The 21,237-nt window shown below is 35.7% G+C and overlaps 1 protein-coding gene across 1 annotated transcript in view; it reads right to left on the reverse strand.

Moving 5' to 3' along the window:
- The window catches only part of VTA1 (vesicle trafficking 1), a 64,925-nt gene that overhangs the window by 20,841 nt on the left and 22,847 nt on the right, over positions 1-21,237 (reverse strand). The window contains exon 5 of the mRNA XM_067701920.1: positions 4,727-4,835. Coding sequence (XP_067558021.1) covers positions 4,727-4,835 — 109 coding nt within the window. The remainder of the gene's footprint in view (positions 1-4,726; positions 4,836-21,237) is intronic.

The raw sequence follows: 21,237 nt of genomic DNA on the forward strand, positions 1-21,237 counted from the left end.
TATGATCAACATTTCTTTAAATTAATACTTTCCAACTCTGTAAAATCTTTGCATATATTATATTTTTCTTAAAAATAAATTTTCTTTAAATTTATGAAAAATGGAGGACATTTTTGGCAAAACATGTCACATTTATGCTCTCCATAAGAACTCTACTTTCTGACAGCTGCCTTTTACTCAATATTTATTGTTTACTAGCTATTAAATGATTACCTGTGTGTTGTTCAACAAATTAATCAACAAAAACAAAGGAATAAAATTTCACATTGAGCTGTCTATGTAGAAAGGAGTAATAAGAGAGCCACTTTGTTGTTCCATATCCAAGTGGATATGGAAACTTAGAGTTTGAATGTTAACAGATATTCCTTCAGTTGAGCCTAAATTTTTTCTAGAACACTTTTTTGTACCAATCATATGGCTTCCTTAAGTATTTTCTGACAATATGGTGACATAGTACTGTTTTCAAAAATTAAGTATACTTCTTTTTCTCTTACTCTAAATTAACTAAGGTATAGTATCTATTATTTTTTACTAGCTTTACTAGAATTCAATTCCAGAATGACAGAAAATTAGACTTTTATTAAACATAATACCTTTTACACCTAGAATATCTTATAAAATTTAAAAACACAAGAGAATATAATGCTACACTGAGAAAAAGAAAAACCAGTTTTAAAGAAGAGTTTTTGCATACATATTCAGATTTAATAACATCCTCTTTTAGAGCCGTAAGCCATTTCTGAGCAGACACTGTTAGATGTTATGACATTAACACCTAATGACACCAGGGTATTTTTTAAATTAACAGGTTGAAAAGTATACAATGAAAATATTCTCCTTTATATCTAAAAGGATTATTAGTATTCTATAGCTAACAATTTTTACTATCCAGAAGCTCTATAAAAACTGAATGAAAATAATGAATAAAAATTACAAGCTCAATTTAAGCCAATTTTGGGAAAGCAAAATAAAAATTACATAGATTTAATAATTTATAGTATTATAGAGGGCTTAAAACAACCATTTCAGAACAAAAGAGATCAAGATAATAATCAACACTTTCAAGAGAAAAAGGTTAAAAAGTTTAAGATTAGAGAAAGTTACTGATGCTGAAAGAGTGCCTGAAAAACAAAATTGATCATTTATAGGTATTTCAGTGTATCTAGAATGATACCTCAGAAATACTACTGAAAAGTAAAATGATATGTTTAAAAAAACAAAGATTTTTTTCATGGTGTATTTTCATACATAAGCATATATAAGCAGTGAAGTATCTTTCAAATCAAATGTTTGAGAGTAATTAGGAATATTACATGTATTTTTACATTTACTACACATATGTGTATGTACCTTATATGTAATAACGAAAGTGTCTCTGCTTCAGACTCCAATTTAATATGATTACTAAAGGTGAAAAAAGGTTGGTTCCACCTTTGGTTTTAATTCTTAAGCAACCCATTCCCCCTGGGTGATCCAGCATTTTACTTTGGCTTCACTTCTTCCTTTCAAACTGACAACTCCAAAATTCTACTTTCAGCCTTGACCTTTCTTCTGAAATCTTGGGTAGAATATCTAATCGCTATTGAACTTCTTCAAGTAGTAATCACATTAGCATCTCAATGCCTTCCCTTGACTTTTCCCACCAACCTGCTCATCTTGTATTTAGCCATTTCTTTGAATGGAATCACCATGCCTCTGAGCACAAAAGCCCAAAACAGGAATCATTTTCTGTTTTCTCCCTCTTGTCTCATATTAAACTGTTCCTTGATCCTATTGATTACACTTCCTTAACTATACTTCCTTCTCTTTATTCCCCCCTGGCCAATAACTTACCCAGATTTTCATTATTTATAATTTGGATTACTGCTCCTGGATTCACATTACAACCTGCAGAATTATCTTTCTCCAATTCACTTTCAAAAACATTTTTCTTCTTTTTTTTCCCTTTCTTTCAGTTCTTACAGTTGGCCAGTTCTCAATCCGCCTCCCTGCCTTTGAAGATGCTATTCTCTTCAGTTGTAGCATCCTTCCCTTTTTTCTTTACCTGACTTAATTAGTTCAATTTATCTTTTAAGACTCAGCTCAGGCACCACTTCTTACCAACATGTACTATAACTACTTATTAACCTATAGCTCCCCATGAGAATGTAAGCTCTTACAGTACAGGACCATGTCTTATCCAACCCTAGTACCCAGGTAACGCCAACAAAATGACTTTAAAAAAGAAAAAAAAAGTTTCTTAAAAAATGAATGAAAAAAATGTATAAGATTTAAAAAATGCAAGCACAAGGGTATGCCCTAGGAAATGGGAGGTCATTACAAATTTGGGGCTCTATACCATGGCTAAAGCACAGAAGTGTTTCTCATCATGTTGGTACTATGTTCTCAAGGGAAGACTAGATTATGTTAAGTTGATTGGTTGATTGGGACATTTTCCTGGAAGGCTCAATGGGGAAAATATATACGTGTTAAGTCTTGTTATCTGGTTGAGGAAAAAATACATCCACTTAAATGTAGAATAAGAGCATAGACGTTAGAATGATAAAGATTTGGGTTCAAATCCTAGGTTCCATTAACTAGTCATTAGAGCTTAAATAGGGATGCCCAGCTACCAACAGAATTATATGGGGACTAAATTAGATAATATATGTAAAACATCTGTCACAGTGCCTAACACCTAGCATGTGCTCTATAAATTATAAACATTCTCATAAATTATAAAAATACTCACTTTATTAAATATATATTTTATAAGAAACTATAAATACATACATAAAATAGCTCTGCAGAAATTCACATGAAGGCTTTTACAGAAAGGCAGGATTCAGACAGGTAAAGAAAGATGAACATTTTAGGAGGGAGAAATGGTTTTAATTAAAGAAAGAGACAAAGGTACTTTCTTGCCGTTAACTTCTATGGATATAATAAAGGGTTTATATAGGTGTTATGGACTGAACTGTCCCCCCAAAATTCGTATGATGAAGCCGTAACCCCCAATGTGACGGTATATGGAGACAGGGTTTTTAGAGGTAACTACAGGTTAAGTGAGGTCATAAGGGAGGAGCCCTAATCCAACAGGAATGATCTGCGCCTCTCCCCCTCCTTTGCCCCCTCTCCTTGACACTCCACCATATGAGAACAGAAGGAAGGTGGTCCTCTGAAAGCCAGGAAGTAGATTTTCACCAGAAACCAAACTCTGCTGGACCTTGATCTTGGATTTTCCAGCCTCCAGAACTGTGAGAAAATAAATGCCTTTTGTTTAAGCCACCCCGTCTATGGTATTTTGCTCTGGCAGCCCTAGTGGACAAAGACAACAGGAGACAGGAGTAGGAAATAAAACTGGTCAGTGCCAGATCGTGGTGAGTCTTGCTTGGTAGGCTAAGGATCTTGGATCTTTTCTTCTGGAAAACTGGAAGTGACTAATGGTTTTGTAAACAGTAGAACTAACATAAAACATGCCTGACTGTGGTCAGTATTAAAGCAGCGAAGGAAGTATGTAAAACATTCCGAAATATTAAATGAAAAAGTGAGAAATAAGGTTGTAGCAATACACTTGAAAAAAATCCAATTTCACCGCCATGCTGTAAATAACTCCAAAACTTAACCATGTCTTAGAATAGTTAACTTTAAACACTTAATAACAACTTAATATTACAGTATTCATGCTATAGTGTTAGTAAAAAGAACAAAGGACTTTGAGTAATAATTCAACTTCTGGTTCTCCTTCTCTGTGGTTCCATGACATTAGGCAGGCCAAAACCCAGAACCTCAATTTCCTCTTCTGTAAAACAGAAATAACACCAACTATCTCTTGGAGATTTTTGAGGGTATGAGATACATGAAAATGATCTGCAAGCTTTAAGGCATTATATGAATGCAAGGCATTTATTATATGACTGCAAGAAGCATTCTATGTGAAAAAGGCTACCTCAAGATTAAACAAGGATATATCATGAAGTGTCCTTCAGGAATAGATAGCAAAAAATTCACTTGAAATGATGCATAAAAGCTTGCTCCTCTAGGAGAAGAGCTGCAAAAATAGTTTACACATAGTATTTATAGGTAGAACTGTAGTGTTGCTTTTTTACTGAGTGGCATTATAAAATTCTAAATAGTCCTCCAAATGAATGAATAAATAAACCAACCAACCAGATGTAGAACAGTGTGTGTATTACCAATTGTGTGAAAAAAGTGAGGGTATATATTCCTATTTACTAGTAATTTATAAAAAATAATCTCTGTAAAAATACACAAAACACTAAAAACATTATTTACTTATTTGGGTTTCAGTAGAATCTGGGAAGATAAAGGGTATGGTGGAAAGGAGAATTTCACTTCATATTTCTTATATACTGTATAAATTTTTAACCATGTGAAAGTATTACCTGCCCCTCTCCCCCCAAAAAACCCACCTCAGGTATATACAAAATAAATTCAGTGTTCTTTGTGGTTTGGAAACATTTTATAGATTAAAAAAGGACTGCCTGTCCCACGTAGGAAAGAAATCTGATTAGAGGCCGGAGACAGATATTAGAGCAGTTGACACAGACAGATATTAGAACAGTTTGGCCTTAATTTTTCACTTGTCCCTAAGTTTATAATTTTACACCTGATTTTGGACCTGATGAAGGAAACAAAATTGTATCACTCCTTCTAAAAACTCTGAATAATAATATATTGAGCAATTATGATTCTACTAAATCATTTTACTTAGATAAATACATACCATTATCTTCTTCAATCCCAACAGGCCCTGCTTGAGGAGTCTCTCCATTCTTTAAACAATTGTGAATATATGTTGCCTTCCACCTTGCATACTTTCTGTGTTTCACATTCTAAAAGAAATATTTTTATGTCAATGTTAGACTGCAGTAAAAAAGTCAAATAAAAATATACATTATGATGACAATCATACTTCTGTGATAAAACCTATTTTTGCATGGTACAGCTCTGATATATTCTGGCAATCTCCCCACTTTATCATGGGATTCTACCAACTGCCTAGGGCTTGACAGACTTCATGAAAAGCCATCTTCCTCAAGACACATAACTAGTTCTCTTTTGTGGTTTTGTGTTTCAGAAAAGGTCTATAATGGAATTACAGGAGTGTCCTTTCAGCAAAACTGGCAACTTTTATGCACAGGACAGAAATAGGCTAAATTGAATTTAAAATTAAACGTAAAATAACAACATACTAAACGATTTTCACTAAAGAGGGAAAAATTAATCTGTACAAATATATGAAAACAAACAAAGAACTAAGATGCTATAGTGGTTACAGCAAACACATGAACATTAGACCGACAGCTACGCAAACTTGACCTTCTAACATTTTATTTACCAACTCTAAATCTCAGTTACCTCGGTTCTAAAAAGGGGAAAATAATACATCACTAGGTTGCTGTAAAGAGAAATGCAAAATCAGTGAAGAACCTGCTAGTTGCCTCTTCTTCTTTCCTGGCTTAAAATTTATGCTACATGCTATAAAATAAGACAAAAATTTGCTTTAAAAATACAAGAGTAAAATCTGGAATTTCAGATGGACTACTGATTTTCAGTTTATATTTTCATTTGACCTTTATTATAATCATGGACCAGTGGCACTGCTAACACCTGGGAGCTTGTTAGAAATGCAGACTCTTCTAGCCTACCCCAGACTTCCTGAACCACAATCTGCACTGCATCAAGGCCCCCCAGGTGATCTGTATGCACATTAAAGTTGGAGAGAACACATGACTTAATTATGTTGAAAACAACTGTAATTTGCCTTTTGTAAAGATCCACTAAGTCATCAATAACTACAAGTACTGCATACAGTCCAGATACTTAGTTGAGTATTCTGTAATGTGAGATTCTCTACATACTACTATAGATAAGTAGTACAACATACAGAAACCTAAAGAAAAGTAACCCTTCAAATTACTGAATTTGTATATTTAACTTCTCTTCTCTTATAAAACAATCCTCTCATATATTCCATTTTTTAAAAAGTTCCATACGTTGATTTTCATTTTCTTCCAGGTACAATTATATTTTGCTCCACTTCCCCTTACCTGGTCCTTACCACAACCTTGAAATTTAGGCAGGTCATGTTTTACTCACACTAAGGCTCTGAGACATTAAAAGACTGACTCAATGTAAATACAGATTAACCTGGCATTCAAGGCCTTCTACATTGTGGACATGGCTTCAGTCTCATTTCCTACCATTTCCCTCAAACCAGCTGGGATTCTGCCTCACCTGCAGTCTTTCTCATGCTATTCTCCCTGTCTCATATGGCTTCCTCTTCTGCCAAAAGTCTCCTCTTCTCTTAAGTTCAGTTCAAATGTTTATTCCCGTAATGAGCTACCCTGACTCCCAGCAAGTCAACAGCTATTTATCATTTACTCAAGTCAGGCACCATGCTAAGCGCTAGAGGTAATGGGATGAACAAATTAGGCATGAGCTTTGGAGTCCAATGTAGGCAATAACTTCCATCACTAAATGTGACACCTGTATTATCTGAAGTCCATAATATTTTCTTCATCTTTTTCTCTTAGGATTCTATAATGCCAACATTATAGAGATGAGGAAGTGGCATTACTAAAGTAAAATGACTTATCCCATGTCACACTAGTAGTCAACCCAGCCATTCAATTTAGGGCTGTTCTGGTAAGCTACAATTAGCAAACTGCAATTTGTAATTTAGATAGGAATATATACAATAAGGGAAAGTGTGCTTTTTTTATTATTTTTTTAACACCTTTATTGGAGCATAATTGCTTTACAATGGTGTGTTAGTTTCTGCTGTACAACAAAGGGAAACAGATATACGTATACATATATCTCCATATCCCCTCCCTCTTGCGTCTCCCTCCCACCCTCCATATCCCACCCCTCTAGGCGGTCGCAAAGAAATGAGCTGATCTCCGTGTGCTATGTGGCTGCTTCCCACTAGCTATCTATTTTATATTTGGTAGTGTATATATGTCCATGCCACTCTCTCACTTCGTCCCAGCTTACCCTTCCCCCTCCCCGTGTCCTCAAGTCCATTCTCTACATCTGTGTCTTTATTCCTGTCCTGCCCCTAGGTTCTTCAGAACCAGAAAACGGGCTTTTAAATGTTACTTTAAATATAAAGAGAATCATTTTGAAAGTAAATGAATAAATTGCTTAGGAAAGTTTAAGTTACTTTCTTTTGGAGTCTTTTAAAAATGAGACAGACTTTCTTTGGTCTGAAATAATTTAACATCGCCTAAAGCCTTAATTGGGTAAGTCGTATTGTAATGACTTTAGAAGGTTCCTTCATTCCTAATTTCATAGTATAAACAGTGTAGAGACATTTAAACCACGTTGGGTTCCTTCATTAGTATGTGAAGTTTAAAAAACATTACTCTAACCTGAAATGGGTTCATTTTAATAAATAACATTTAAAAAAATTTCCCCAAAGCAGATAAATCAACACAACAGTTTGATTTTTATTCCACACTATTTCCAAGACATCGCTAGAAACTGGTGCTTAAATTCTGAGCAGATTTTGGCAGTTGTAACTCAAAACTAATTCACCTTTTCATTGTTTTCTTTAAAATAAAGGATGCTAAATATTAAACAATATTTGAAGAGGAGAATTTCAAGATGTCAATATTTTTGAAATTTTTCAACTTATTTTGGCTGATTAGACATCCTTTCTGGGAAACAGGAATTACAAAAAGAACTTTTACTTTTGTCCCTGGCCTCTATGTTCCTGTTTTGTAACTGGATTGATGAGAGTCACTGACAACTGCAAATTTTAGCCACTGAGTCAGCAGTTAAATAAGAATTTTCATTTAATTTTTAAATCATTTGCACTTGCTACACTGAAGAATGACTGGCCAGCAAACACCAATCATACATTAAAACAGGGGTTCTCAAACCTGGTGCATGTAAGAATCATATTAGGGTGTAATAAAAAAATAAATTCCTGGGACTTCCCTGGTAATCCAGTGGTTAAGACTTCCCCTTCCAATGCAGGGGGTGTGGGTTTGATCCCTGGTTGGGAAGCTAAGATCCCACATGCCTCACGGCCAAAAAACCAAAACATAAAACAGAAGCAATATTGTAACAAATTCAATAAAGACTTTAAAAAAATGGTCCACATGAAAAAAAAAAATTCCTGGCCCAAATTATAGAAAACCTGATATAAATCATTTTCCATTAGCATTTTCCATTAGCCACCTTGAAAGAGAATGCTTTATTTTTTATAACATCTTTATTGGAGTATAATTGCTTTACAATGGTGTGTTAGAAAATGCTTTATATTAGCTGTCTCCAATTCTTCCTCTTGAACCCATCCTAGTCAAGTTTTTATCCCTAGCATGCACTGCAACTGCTTTTGTCAAGGTTAAGGATTACTTCTCTTGCTAAATCCAAAGTTTACATGTCATCTTACTTGTCCCCATTAACGTGGAAAGTTGAGTACTCCCTCCTCCTCGCAACCCCCTTTTCACTTGCTTTCCTGGTCTTCTGGTTTTGCCTCACTGGGTGTTCCTTTTCAGACCTTCATAGTGATTCTTTCTCATCTCCAGGGTGGGGAGTGCCACAGACTTCAGTTCTTAGACTTCTTTTCTTGTTTTCAACACTTTACCTTGACGACCTCTTCCAGTCTAATGGCTTTAAATACTGTGCGGTCAACTCCCAAATTCATATTCTCTGCTCAGACCTCTCTTCTGAACTTCAAGATGTATACATTCAACTCAGCATTTCACTTGTACATCTGATAGCTCAAAACATCCAAAGTTCACAACCGATTTCAGATCTTCCCGCTACTCAATTCGTTCCTCCACGTCAGTAAATGTCTTGTAGTTGTTCAAGCCCCAACCTTTGAAGTCATTTTTGAGCCCTCTATTTCTCTCATATTCTACCAATGAATCTTAAATTCTGTCAGTTCTACATTCAAAATGTATCCAGTTTCTCACCATGTCTTCTATTGCAATTTCTGGTCTGAGTCACCACTGCCCTCACTTTGATTATTAATAATATACTAACGGTGCCCCTATTTCCACCGTTGTCCATTATAATGCAAGTAATAACACTTTAAAGATAGCAGTCAAATCCTGTCAACTCTATTTGAACTCCCCTTCCCCACGGTCACCTGCCAGCACTTTCCTCACTCTAGATTCAGCCACGTTGTATTCCTTGCTGTATCTTGAACTTTAACAGGTACCTGTGCTGTTCACAAATCTTTGCACTTTCTCTTGTCTCTTCCTGGAACATCTGAATGATTCACTCCGTTATTTCTTCAGGGCTTTGCTAAAATGTTGCCTTCTTAGTGAGACATTCCCCAAATACCTTATTTAAATTGACCTTCCTATCCCTACCATGGGATCCCTACCACAATACTTACCATATGACATACTATACATTTTATGTGTTTATTTGCTTATTGTCTGTCTTCACCAGAGGAATGTGATAACCACGAGGGCAGGGATTTAATCCACTGTTGTATTACTACTGCCTAAAACAGTGTTTGGCATGTAGTAGACATTAACAAATATTTGGTGAATGAATGAATGGACAGTAGATTCTGGAATCCATTTTTTTTTTTAAATCAAGTACCACAAACGATTCTGAAGCTGGCTGTCCTAGAACGGCACTAAGAAAAATACTGAACTGGAGTGAAACACTTCTTGCTAACGAATAAATGTGAACATTAAACTTCAGTACACAGTTTCACTTAAGCTTGCAGGGAGGGGTCAGTGGATAGGGTGAAGGGTGTCCGTGAAACCCCCTGCATTATATGAAAAAAAAGCAATACACATATGCATGGGAGAGAAGCCACAGCTTTCATAACATTTCAAAGTAGTTAGTGACACAAAAGAAAATAAGAATCTCTAAGCTGGTGGTAACATCACAGATAACACATTTATACTCTTAGGCCCTCAATTCTCCCAAGTATATTACACAAACAAGGGCTCTATATAACTCCCAGGAACACTAGACACAGCACAATGAGAAACACTAAAAATACATATTCAACAAACTTACTATCATGATTCAAATATTAAAGTGTTATCACAAATAATATGTATTTCCTGGAGACTTATTCAAAATTTTTATACCTTTATATTTTTCAAAGCAACTAGAATTTTATAAAACAAATTTTAAAAATGAGAGTAAAACTGTACCAAAAAATCTTAACTATAATACACAAATACTTAAATTTACTCTATTTTTATAATATTTGAAAGGTACACTCCAATTAGCTGAAAGATATCCAAAGAAGGTATGAACATTAACTATTTAAAACCTAATCCACCAGGGCAAGAAAAGAAGCCAATGCTATCTTCTGGGGGAGAAAAAAAAAATATATATATATATATAGTTTTGTGAAGGAACTTTATATAATTTCATCAAGCTTGGAGAAAAGTTTTAAAACTAGTACACGATATCTTTCACTCAGATCACCCAATTGCTTACATTTTGTATTATCAATCTACTCATATATGCATGGACTTCCTATGCACATATTAATATGCAAAATGTTTACTGCATTTTTTTCTGTACCAATTAAGAGTAAGTTGGAAGTCACTCTGCCCCCTTACCCTTTCATTAATCATTTTCTAAGATCAAGGACAATCTCACACACAATGGTTAATAAAATCAGGAAATTTAACACTTACACAAGAATACTGTTTGATCCACAGTCCCAATAAATTCTGTCAATTGGCCCAATGATGTCCTTGGTAGTTCCTCCCCTGGGTCTATTTAACTTAAAAAGCATATATTATTTAGTTGTCATTATCTTTTTAGCCCTTAATCTGGAACAGCCTTTGTTAGTGTTTCTTGACCTTGACATTTCAGTTTGGATTTGTCTGATGTTTCCTCATGATTAGGTTCAGATTATGCATTTTCCACAGGATTTGCACTGAAGTGATATTTGCCTTTCTCACTTCATCTTATTAGGAGCCACAGAATATCAGCTGGTCCCAATATTGAATGTGTTAGGTTTGACGACTTGGTTAAAGTGGTGTCAGACAGGTTTTTCCATTACTGGCTTACTATTTTCCCCTTTAAAATTAATAAGCAATCTGAGGGGAGACATTTAGAGACTAATGTAAATATCCTGCTCGTCACCAAATTTTCTACCCACTAGTTTTAAATCCCATTAATGATTTCTAACTTCATTGTCATTTCTCTATTTATTAGTTAGAACGCTACTGTAAGGAGCTTTCTCCATCCTTCCATTATTTATTTATTCATTCATTTATTTATTCCATTGTATGTTTCAGTAGGGACGAATGAATTCTTATTTTATTCAATGCATTACCTATTAATATCATTCATATTTCGATAGTCAAATTGTCCCTGATGCCGACAGTGGGAACCCTTTCAAGTTGGCTTCTGGATCCTTCTGACATGTTCCTGTGATTATGTGAACCATTTCTTTACTTTCTGGCACAGTAAGAAGATCCAGCTTCATTTAGTACTTTCCCTTACCCAGCCCTAGATTCAGTCCTTTCTATGAGAGTCCTGGTTCCTTTTATAGACGAAGGGTATTTAGAACCCAAAATCAGGCACTAGAGGTGCTCACTGTTATTGATGCATCATTGCTTCTAGGTTCTTTCAGTACAGAGATATAGGAACTATGTTTTATGTGCATGTGTACACACACCTATGTATATATGCTGTATATACAAATACATGCATATACTGTATATGCACCCATTTATAGTACACATACATACTGTTTATAGAAATATATCTATTTTGCCTTATTTGTATATTTAAAAGCATGAGTTAATATGGACATCTCCAATGCCAATCCAACAATATAATACAATATAGTCTTCTCCCACCCCCCACTGTAACTTCTTTCCCCAGAAGTGAGAAATCTGGCTTCCTCAATATATTTACTCATTTGCACAATCCTCGAATATAGAGTAAGCAGTTTTAGAATTGCCAACTCAATATCATCAAGAAAAAAAACCCTACAAACAATAGTTCAATATTTAACTTTTTTTGCAGTAAAACTGATATACCTTGAGATGTATACATCTTAAGTGTATAGTTTGAGTTTTGACAAAAAGATCTACCTGTGTAAAACATACTCCTATCAAAATACAACATTTCTAGTTCCCCAGGAAGCTCCTTTATATCCCTTTCCGGATCAATTTCCCCTTTCCATACACCAAAAACTCCTAATTTTCTTCACTAGAATCAAGTTGTCTATTGTAGTACTTTACATGAAGGGAATCATACAGTTTGTATTCTTTTGGGTCTTTTTTTGCTCAACATAATGTCTACAAAATTGATGCATGTTTTAGGGTATATCAGTAGCCTCTTTTTATACCTTAGTAACAGCACAATTTATTTATCAGTTCCTCTGCTGGTGGACATCTAGGTTGTTTACACAGCTTTGGGATATCATGAATAAAGTTCCTATGAACACTCCTGAACAAGTCTTTTCTGGACATATGTTTTCATTTCTCTTGGATAAACACCAAGGAATTGCTGGGTAAAAAGGTAGGTGTATGTTTAACTTTGTAAAAATCTGCCAAATCTCTTCCCAAACTGGTTATGACATCTAACATTTTCACCAAGCAATGTACGAAAGCTCTTGTTTTCACACGTTCTAGCCAATATTTGATGTGGGCAGCCTTTATTCATTTTAGATAATTTTACTGCTTTTAAACTATTTATCCTACCAATGACTGAGAGGGGGGTGTTAACATCTCCAACCACTATTATGACTTTTTTCCTGTATTTTCTTTTATTTTTATCACGTTTTGTTTCATAAAGTTTAAAACTGCTATTAGGTACACAGACATTTATAACTGTGGTACCTTCTTAATGAACTGTAATATCTTCTTGATAACAAAATGTCCCATTTTACCTCTGGTAAAACATCATCTTAAAGTTTACTTTATCTAATATTAATATGGCCACCTCAGATTTTGCTAACTTAGCATTTGCATTGAATATTTTTTCATCCTTTCAGTTTCAAAATATGTGTCTCTGTATTTAAAGGATGTCTCTTATAAATAGTATACAGTTAGGACTTGCTTTCTACTTTTAAATTGGAGTGTTACTCCATTTACATTTATAGTATGTACTGATACAGCTGTATGCAGGCCTAAAATTTGTTATTTGTTTTATATTAGTCCTATCTGCTTCTGTTTCCCTCTGTTCCCTTTCCCTGCCTTTTTTTTTAGAGGGGGGGTTACCAAATATATATGTATAGTTACAATAAGTTTTAGTTAAGTGGCATATATATATTTTTAAAGAAACGAATAAAAGAGGAAATACATAGTTTTTAATGTATTTACTTATACACTGTATCAGTGTACTTTATTCCTTCCTATAAATCCAAGTTGTCATCTGGTATCATTTTCTTTCAGCCTGAAAAACATCCTTTCTGCTGTTCTTTAGTTCTTTAGATCTTTAGTGCAGATCTGCTAGTAATGAACTAATTTATCTAAAAATGTCTTTTATTTTACCTTCATTATTTGAAGGGTAGCTTTGCTCTACATAGAAGTCTGAGCTGTCAGGTTCTTTTGCTTGTTTGCTTTTTCTTTCAGTACTTTAAATATGCCAATTTCATTATCTTCTTGCCACAACTTTTTTAAAAAATGAGAAGCCATCCATCCTTCAAAGCATTGTTACCTTGTGCGTAATGTGTCGTTTCCCAAGACAGCTCCTTCAAGATTTCCTCTTCCATCACTGAACTTTACTGGTTGGACTATCACAACCAGTAAATGCTCTCAGGTATGGTTTCTTTGTATTTATTTTACTTGAGGTTCACTGAGCTTCTTGGCTCCATAACTATTTTTTTCACTCAATTTAGAAAATCTATGGTCATTATTTCTTCAACATTTTCTTTCTAGTCTCTTTTTTGGGACTCCAATTGTACATGCTAGACCTCCAAATATAGTAGTAATAATACACAATATGCCTGTTTCTGAATAAATTTATCTTAATATATAAGATTGAGTAGATGAGGATAGTTTCCATTAAAATTTTCATGTATTTTACGTGGATGTCCTCTCTAAATACAGGATATTAGAACATTATCCATCAACTAATAAAAGCAAAATTAATGTTTTTTAAGCGTTTACTATATGCTAGGTACTTTGTTAAAGGCTTTACATGTATTTTCTCATTTAAAATCCAAGACACCTTGAAGAAGTAGGTGTTACAATTTTCTTCATCTTACAGATGTGGGAACAGGCTTACATAAGTCAAATAACTTACCCAAAGTCACACAGTTATGAAGTGGCATATGGGATTTTGAGGCCAATGCCTGCAGTATTCTGAACCACATTATACTAACATTGTATGCAAAAATACTTCATTAATTTACAACTATTTGAAGATCATGTACAAGACACTGTTCTTGGCAATTATTATACAGAAGTGAATACAAGATACATGAAATTCCTACTCTAATAAGAGAGACAATACTACCCTCATATCTTTCTATTTATTATTACAATTACTGAGACCTTCAGTGTACAGTGAGAGCATGAAAACTTAAGGTATGGTGTATGTACAAAACACAGTTTTGTAAGTAGATGAATTTCTCCTGATCTACCATGGTTTTCTAGGCTAGCAAGAAGATGTTGCTTAATTCTGAACCTTACAGTGCAAATGAATACCTTAAATAGACTACCTCCTTTGCAGACAGCTATTCATGTATATTATTATTCCAGTTATGTTGCAGCCCTGTTTTTCGAGTAGGGAGAGTCCATGATTGAGATACAAACAGGATTCTCTGGGAGCTCCCATAGAGGGATGTAGATCAGTGTCAATCAAAATATGGTCCCAGAACCAGAGCTGGCCTGCAAACTGTTTACCACTTTTGTGACAAGACAATACAGAAATTGAGAGCATTTAGGAAACTTATAGCAAATTAGGTTTGTATTTTATATGTCTTTTTAAGGTTTTATTTTTCTAGTTAATCATTATTTATATTTTACAAAACAATCAGCTTGCAACAGAATGGAAATTAAGAAGAAAAAAATGCTAGACCTTTATTACACAGAGTTTGTTAATACTGTTCTGGGCCATAGCATCTGGGGACAAGGAACTTTTATTTTCTGATTCTGTTTTCTCACTGTAATTCAGGGTTGTGAAAGTGAAACAAGATATATCTAAAGTGTCTAAGCACAGTGCCAGGCAAATGGTAGGACTGGATCGCATCACTGTATTTTGTCATTACTACACCATATATCATCATACTCAGTTATTCTGCTTCCCTTTCCAAGTTGGAACACAAACCTTGTGAGGGCAGGAAAACATACCATATTCATTTGATTCCCCCAAACTAGCAGAAACTCAACAGATAAAGGCAAAATGGTATCTGCTCCTCAAACATTGCTAGAAGTGAAATAAATCTAAAATACAATAAAAGAAAGCCTATCAATACTGGCCAGAAGTAGTTAACAAAAGATGTTAAAGAAAAATAACTTATTTATATTTTGAACATCGCTTGCTTTAAAATACAAAATTAAAAATTTTAATATATACTTTTGGTGACTTTATACCTAAAACTGGGACACTGATTCCAAGACAGTTATAACTGGAATGGTAGAAGTTTACAATGACAACAAATTTAATCAAATTCTGAGATGGAATTGTATATATAAAGCACAGTTAAAAGAGTTAAATACATATAACTAAACAGATAGGAGTGTTCAGAAACAGAATAGCAACAAAGTATTTTTTTTTAAGTTGAAGATTAAAGAAAATACTGACTTTAAAAATTTTTGTGAATACTGCGAACTATGAAAAATGACATGAAATTAAAAGGAAAAAATGTCAGGAAATAGACCAAGAAAAATGAGATCTATTACATTTTAGATGAGTTATGAAAGAAGTTCCATGTAAACAAGTCTGAACATTATCTTCAACTATAGATTGAAAAATGAAAAGCTAAACTATAGCAACTTTTGAAATATCTATAGCTAAATAGCTACTAAATAGCTACTGTTTTTACTCTGAGATTTTACCCAATGTGCAAATTTACAGCTACTGCCCGAGAAGACGTAAGAGTAGAATGAGACAGTCTCCCCTTTGAGGACTTGCAGTATAATTTACTCCAAAATACGATATATAACACTTAAGTCAGGGACTTCCCTGGTGGTGCAGTGGTTAAGAATCTGCCTGCCACCCTGAGAAAACCATAATTCAAAAAGAGTCATGTACCAAAATGTTCATTGCAGCTCTATTTACAATAGCCAGGAGATGGACACAACCTAAGTGTCCATCATCGGATGAATGGATAAAGAAGATGTGGCACATATATACAATGGAGTATTACTCAGCCATAAAAAGAAACGAAACTGAGCTATTTGTAATGAGGTGGATGGACCTAGAGCCTGTCATACAGAGTGAAGTAAGTCAGAAAGAGAAAGACAAATACCGTATGCTAACACATATATATGGAATCTAAGGAAAGAAAAAAAAAAGGTCATGAAGAACCTAGGGGTAAGACAGGAATAAAGACACAGACCTACTAGAGAATGGACTTGAGGATATGGGGAGGGGGAAGGGTAAGCTGTGACAAAGTGAGAGAGTGGCATGGACATATATACACTACCAAACGTAAAATAGATAGCTAGTGGGAACCAGCCGCATAGCACAGGGAGATCAGCTCAGTGTTTTGTGACCACCTAGAGGGGTGGGATAGGGAGGGTGGGAGGGAGACGCAAGAGGGAAGAGATATGGAAACATACGTATATGTATAACTGATTCACTTTGTTATAAAGCAGAAAGTAACACACCATTGTAAAGCAATTATACTCCAATAAAGATGTAAAAAAAAAAAAAAAAAAAAGAATCTGCCTGCCAATGAAGGAGACACAGGTTCAATCCCCGGTCTGGGAAGATCCCACATGGCGTGGAGCAACTAAGCCCGTGTGCCACAACTACTGAGCCTGTGCCCTAGAGCATGTGCGCTGCAACTACTGAGCCCATGCGCCGCAAATACTGAAGCCTGCGTGCCTAGAGCCCATGTTCCACAACAAGAGAAGCCAATGCAATGAGAAGTCCACACACAGCAATGACGTGTAGCCCCCGCTTGCCGCAACTAGAGAAAGCCCGTGCGCAGCAACAAAGACCCAATGCAGCCAAAAAAATAATTTTAAAAAAACAAAAATCTTAAGTCAACACATTTATAGTGTAACATTCATAAAGTTAAGATCCTAAATGAGTTGAGAGAATGGAGAAATGCATATAAGGGCTAGAATAATGGAGCTACGACTCGAAGAGAAGGTAACACTTAGACAAAGCAGGCTAAAAAACCAACGTTTACAACGGTGAAAGCTGAGCGCGGGAGGTAAGCAGAATGGTCTGACAAACATACAATGGGACTGGTAAGAAGTAGCATAGGAAGGAGTCTGGACTTGCAATGCCAGGAAAGGAAAAGTCCCTGTTAGGTTCTTCAATAAAACAATGACAGAGGAGAATAGGTTCCAGGGTAAAAGAGCCTATAATAGGAAAATTAATTAGGTAAACTGCAGTAGTGTAGCTTGTGAACCAACGACCTTTAAAAAAAAAAGGCTGGAATGTTAAATAAAAGGAATTTAATTAGAAGACGCAACATCTTTACGTACAAATGCCATAAGAAGGCCCCAGATGTTCGTCTTGCTCCCTCCCTACACTGACAACCTCTACATTGCCATGTCATGTTTCTTCTCCTTTCTTCCTACTAGAAATTAGTTCTCTGCTGTCATAATTTCTGGTGGCTCTACTTTTCATTATCATTTATATAACTTAAATGGGTAATTTTTCATCCCTCCTTTTGGAGCTTCTAATCTAAAACTATTTTTGCTTCTCTCTTTTTCTTTTTTTGTCTGCTTTTTCATCTTTGCTTTTTATTCTCCTTTTCCTATCTCTTCTTGCATGTTTGGAACACATAATCATAGACTGGTAGAGCTGCACAGGATCTCAGAGATCTGCTTGACCAGGCTTCCCATTTTATTGAAGAAAAACCAAGTCCTAAGAGGTAAAATGACCTCTTGGCTTGGAGTTTAGGCTTGGCTCTGACAACCACTGTTGCTATTCTTTTAAATAAATTTTCAGAACTGACAGGAAAAAACCATACCATTTTTTAAACTTTAAAAAATATAATTAAAAAACCCCCATTATCTTGATTATAAAGATGATAAAATTAAAAGATAATTTTAAAATACACAAATAAAGGGCTTCCCTGGTGGCGCAGTGGTTGAGAGTCTGCCTGCCGATGCAGGGGCACACGGGTTCGTGCCCCGGTCCGGGAAGGTCCCACATGCCGCGGAGCGGCTGGGCCCGTGAGCCATGGCCGCTGAGCCTGCGCGTCCGGAGCCTGTGCTCCGCAACGGGAGAGACCACAGCAGTGAGAGGCCCGCGTACCGCAAAAAAACAAACAGAAACAAAAAAACAAAATCTGCCTACCTGAAATCCTTAAACTTATTCTTTTCCCACCTTTCTGTTTCCTGTCTTTGTCTCTGCTAGTGTTTTCAAAGTATAGGATGAAACTAAAGTGAAAGTGGAAAGGAGGAATGAGTTACAATGCTTTGAGTAACCAGTTATACCCAGCTTTTAAAACATGTCATATTTTTAATAGTTATTGTGAAATAAGAAATGTTCTGCTAGTTTGTGTCTTATTTTAGGCACAGAGTGCTTAAATCACAAGTAAATAAATACAAGCCTTAGATTTCCTCAGACAACAATGAGGACCTACCAGAGAGGGTTGATGCCGATGATACTCTGCTTATCTGTTTTGGTAGGAGCTGCGAAAGTCACAGCTAGAGCGTATTCCTCCCTATTCCACTCAAGTGGAGCATTATTTAAAGTTATGACATTTTAAATCATTATTTTGAAAAATCTGTATCTCAGTGATAATGATGAATATGCCACTTCTAGAAATGAAAAATGATGGAACAAAAACCAACATTAAAAGTAAGGGAAAATAGAATTTGAAACTAGGCTGATCAAACTGGCTGGCTGGGGGATTATGTTATTGCTGTATGAACAGTCTTGCCAGTATTTCACTTTCCTTGTCGGCTGCCTTTATTTAGTCAACCTTAGTTCATGGCCAAAAACCAGTTCACTAGTCATATAAGGATAAGATCACTGTATAATAATGGATATGAGAAATGTCAGTATTGTACGCCAAACAAATTATAACTTTTTTATTTTTTTGCGGTACGCGGGCCTCTCCCTGTTGTGGCCTCTCCCGTTGCGGAGCACAGGCTCCGGACGCACAGGCTCAGCGGCCATGGCTCACGGGCCCAGCCGCTCCGCGGCATGTGGGATCTTCCCGGACCGGGGCACGAACCCGAGTCCCCTGCATCGGCAGGCGGACTCTCAACCACTGTGCCACCAGGGAAGCCCATAACTTTTGATATATACAACTTTCACTGGATGTATAAACTTTGCATGTTATAACAAGCATATGTAAGTTAGTGAAGAGCACCCACATATAATTACATACTAAATGTGTGTACATACATTTGCTAATTTAAAATGCAGGATTTACATAAAGGCCCAAAGAATAAACCTCAGCCCAATCAAATAATTATAGGGACGTCCTTTCCATGCTGGCCTTACAATGCCTAATTTCTTTTTTCCATACCATTTCAGACCCCTCCTGCTCTCTGGATCCTTTAACCACCAACACAGATGTTATTTCCTACTTTAATGCCAATGCAAGGCAGAAAAACTTAGGTAGCAGGTTGGGTGATTAGACAGGGAAAGAAAAGAGTGTAAACATTTTGGAAAAATGTCCCTTTCACTCTTGGGCTACATGTAGTCTTTAGTATCCTCAGTATCTAAGCATCTCTCCCCCAACTCCTTTTGAAGCCCTCTCATTTGTCCCATTAAGAGTCCCTGCCTTAGCTACTACATTCAAATAACTAAGAAAGCTGTTCTTTGTTAAGGATACCTGTATGTAAACTTAGATTTTTTTTCCTTCTGAAATGCAGATGAATTACATGCTAATTATGTGTGGAGGTATTTATGTGTCCCTTAAGTAAAACAAAAACAAAACAAAACCTACATTACTCACTTAAGACTTCTGGACATTTTGTTCTTTTTCCTGTATCTATTACTTTACCTTTTATCTGGGTTCCCCACTGTTAGCAGTTATAACTTCAAAGAACTGTGTGCTTGCTTCTGAGATACATGGGCAAAAGCAGCTCCTCTAAGTAAGAAGTAGGAGAGGCAAGAAAAGCCATCTCAGAAGTATCTGGCAAACTGATCTGCTACTGTGCTTTACCATGACCTTCTCTTCTGATATCTTACATTTCTATCTACTTCTCTACTTGTGTTTCTTTATTCACTTCTTCCTCTAGTCTTTTAAATACAGGTGTTTATCAGGATGTTTATCTGACCATTTTCTCTCTCTTTCAAAACTATCTTCTTACCTGAGGGTTTGTCTAATCTCCTAACTTGAACTTTTATCTCTATTTTGCATATTTCTTGTCTTTTTATTTCTAAGAGTCTTGTGGTGATTTATTTTTGTATGCTACACCTGCACCTCACACTTTAAAATTTAAGTCTAAACATATTATTTCTCCTCAGGTCAACGACAACCCACTTTGTACGAAGTTCCACAGTAATCATTAACTAGTTCTTTTGCCAAATGACTTGTAGTTCTTTCCTACCCCAGTTCATTCTATAGAGTCTTATCATACCAAGCACCCCAAAGTAGAATTCTTTATTCAATAAATATAATAAATATAAATCCCCTAATTGAAGATGCCAGGCCTTTCATCATCTGTCTGATCTGGCTTATGACTTACTTTTCTAATCTGGTCTCATTATTCTCCTTCAGCCACCTGGTACTCGCCAAAACCCTACTACCTATCTACAGCTTTCCATAATATCATGCTTAAATCACCTCTATGTCCTCTGTGTGCCCTGTTTAGTATAGAGCCCCATACTAGTAAAACAGGAAAAAAAATCCAGATCAGTAGTAACAGGAGACAGGAGTAGAAAGGGAGCTAAACAGTGGATCCACAGGGCCTCTAAAATGCAAAAAAGTGAGAAGCATTTGTGGTTTTCACACTCCAGGCCTCAGTTTTCTCTGATGTTGCTCTATTTCAAGAAAAGTTAACAGCAGTGGCTCTCAATGGGCATTGCCCCATACCCTCGCGGGTGTTTGGAAATATCTGTTGGTGGTTTCTAGTCATCTGACTGGGGAATGCTGTGTGGGCAAGAGACAGGATGCTTGATGTTTTGAAAGAAAAGGGACAGTCACACACAATAAAGAAGTGTCCCTCATTTAGCACAACTTTG

Source organism: Pseudorca crassidens, chromosome 13, assembly GCF_039906515.1.
Source record: "Pseudorca crassidens isolate mPseCra1 chromosome 13, mPseCra1.hap1, whole genome shotgun sequence".
NCBI lineage: Eukaryota > Metazoa > Chordata > Mammalia > Artiodactyla > Delphinidae > Pseudorca > Pseudorca crassidens.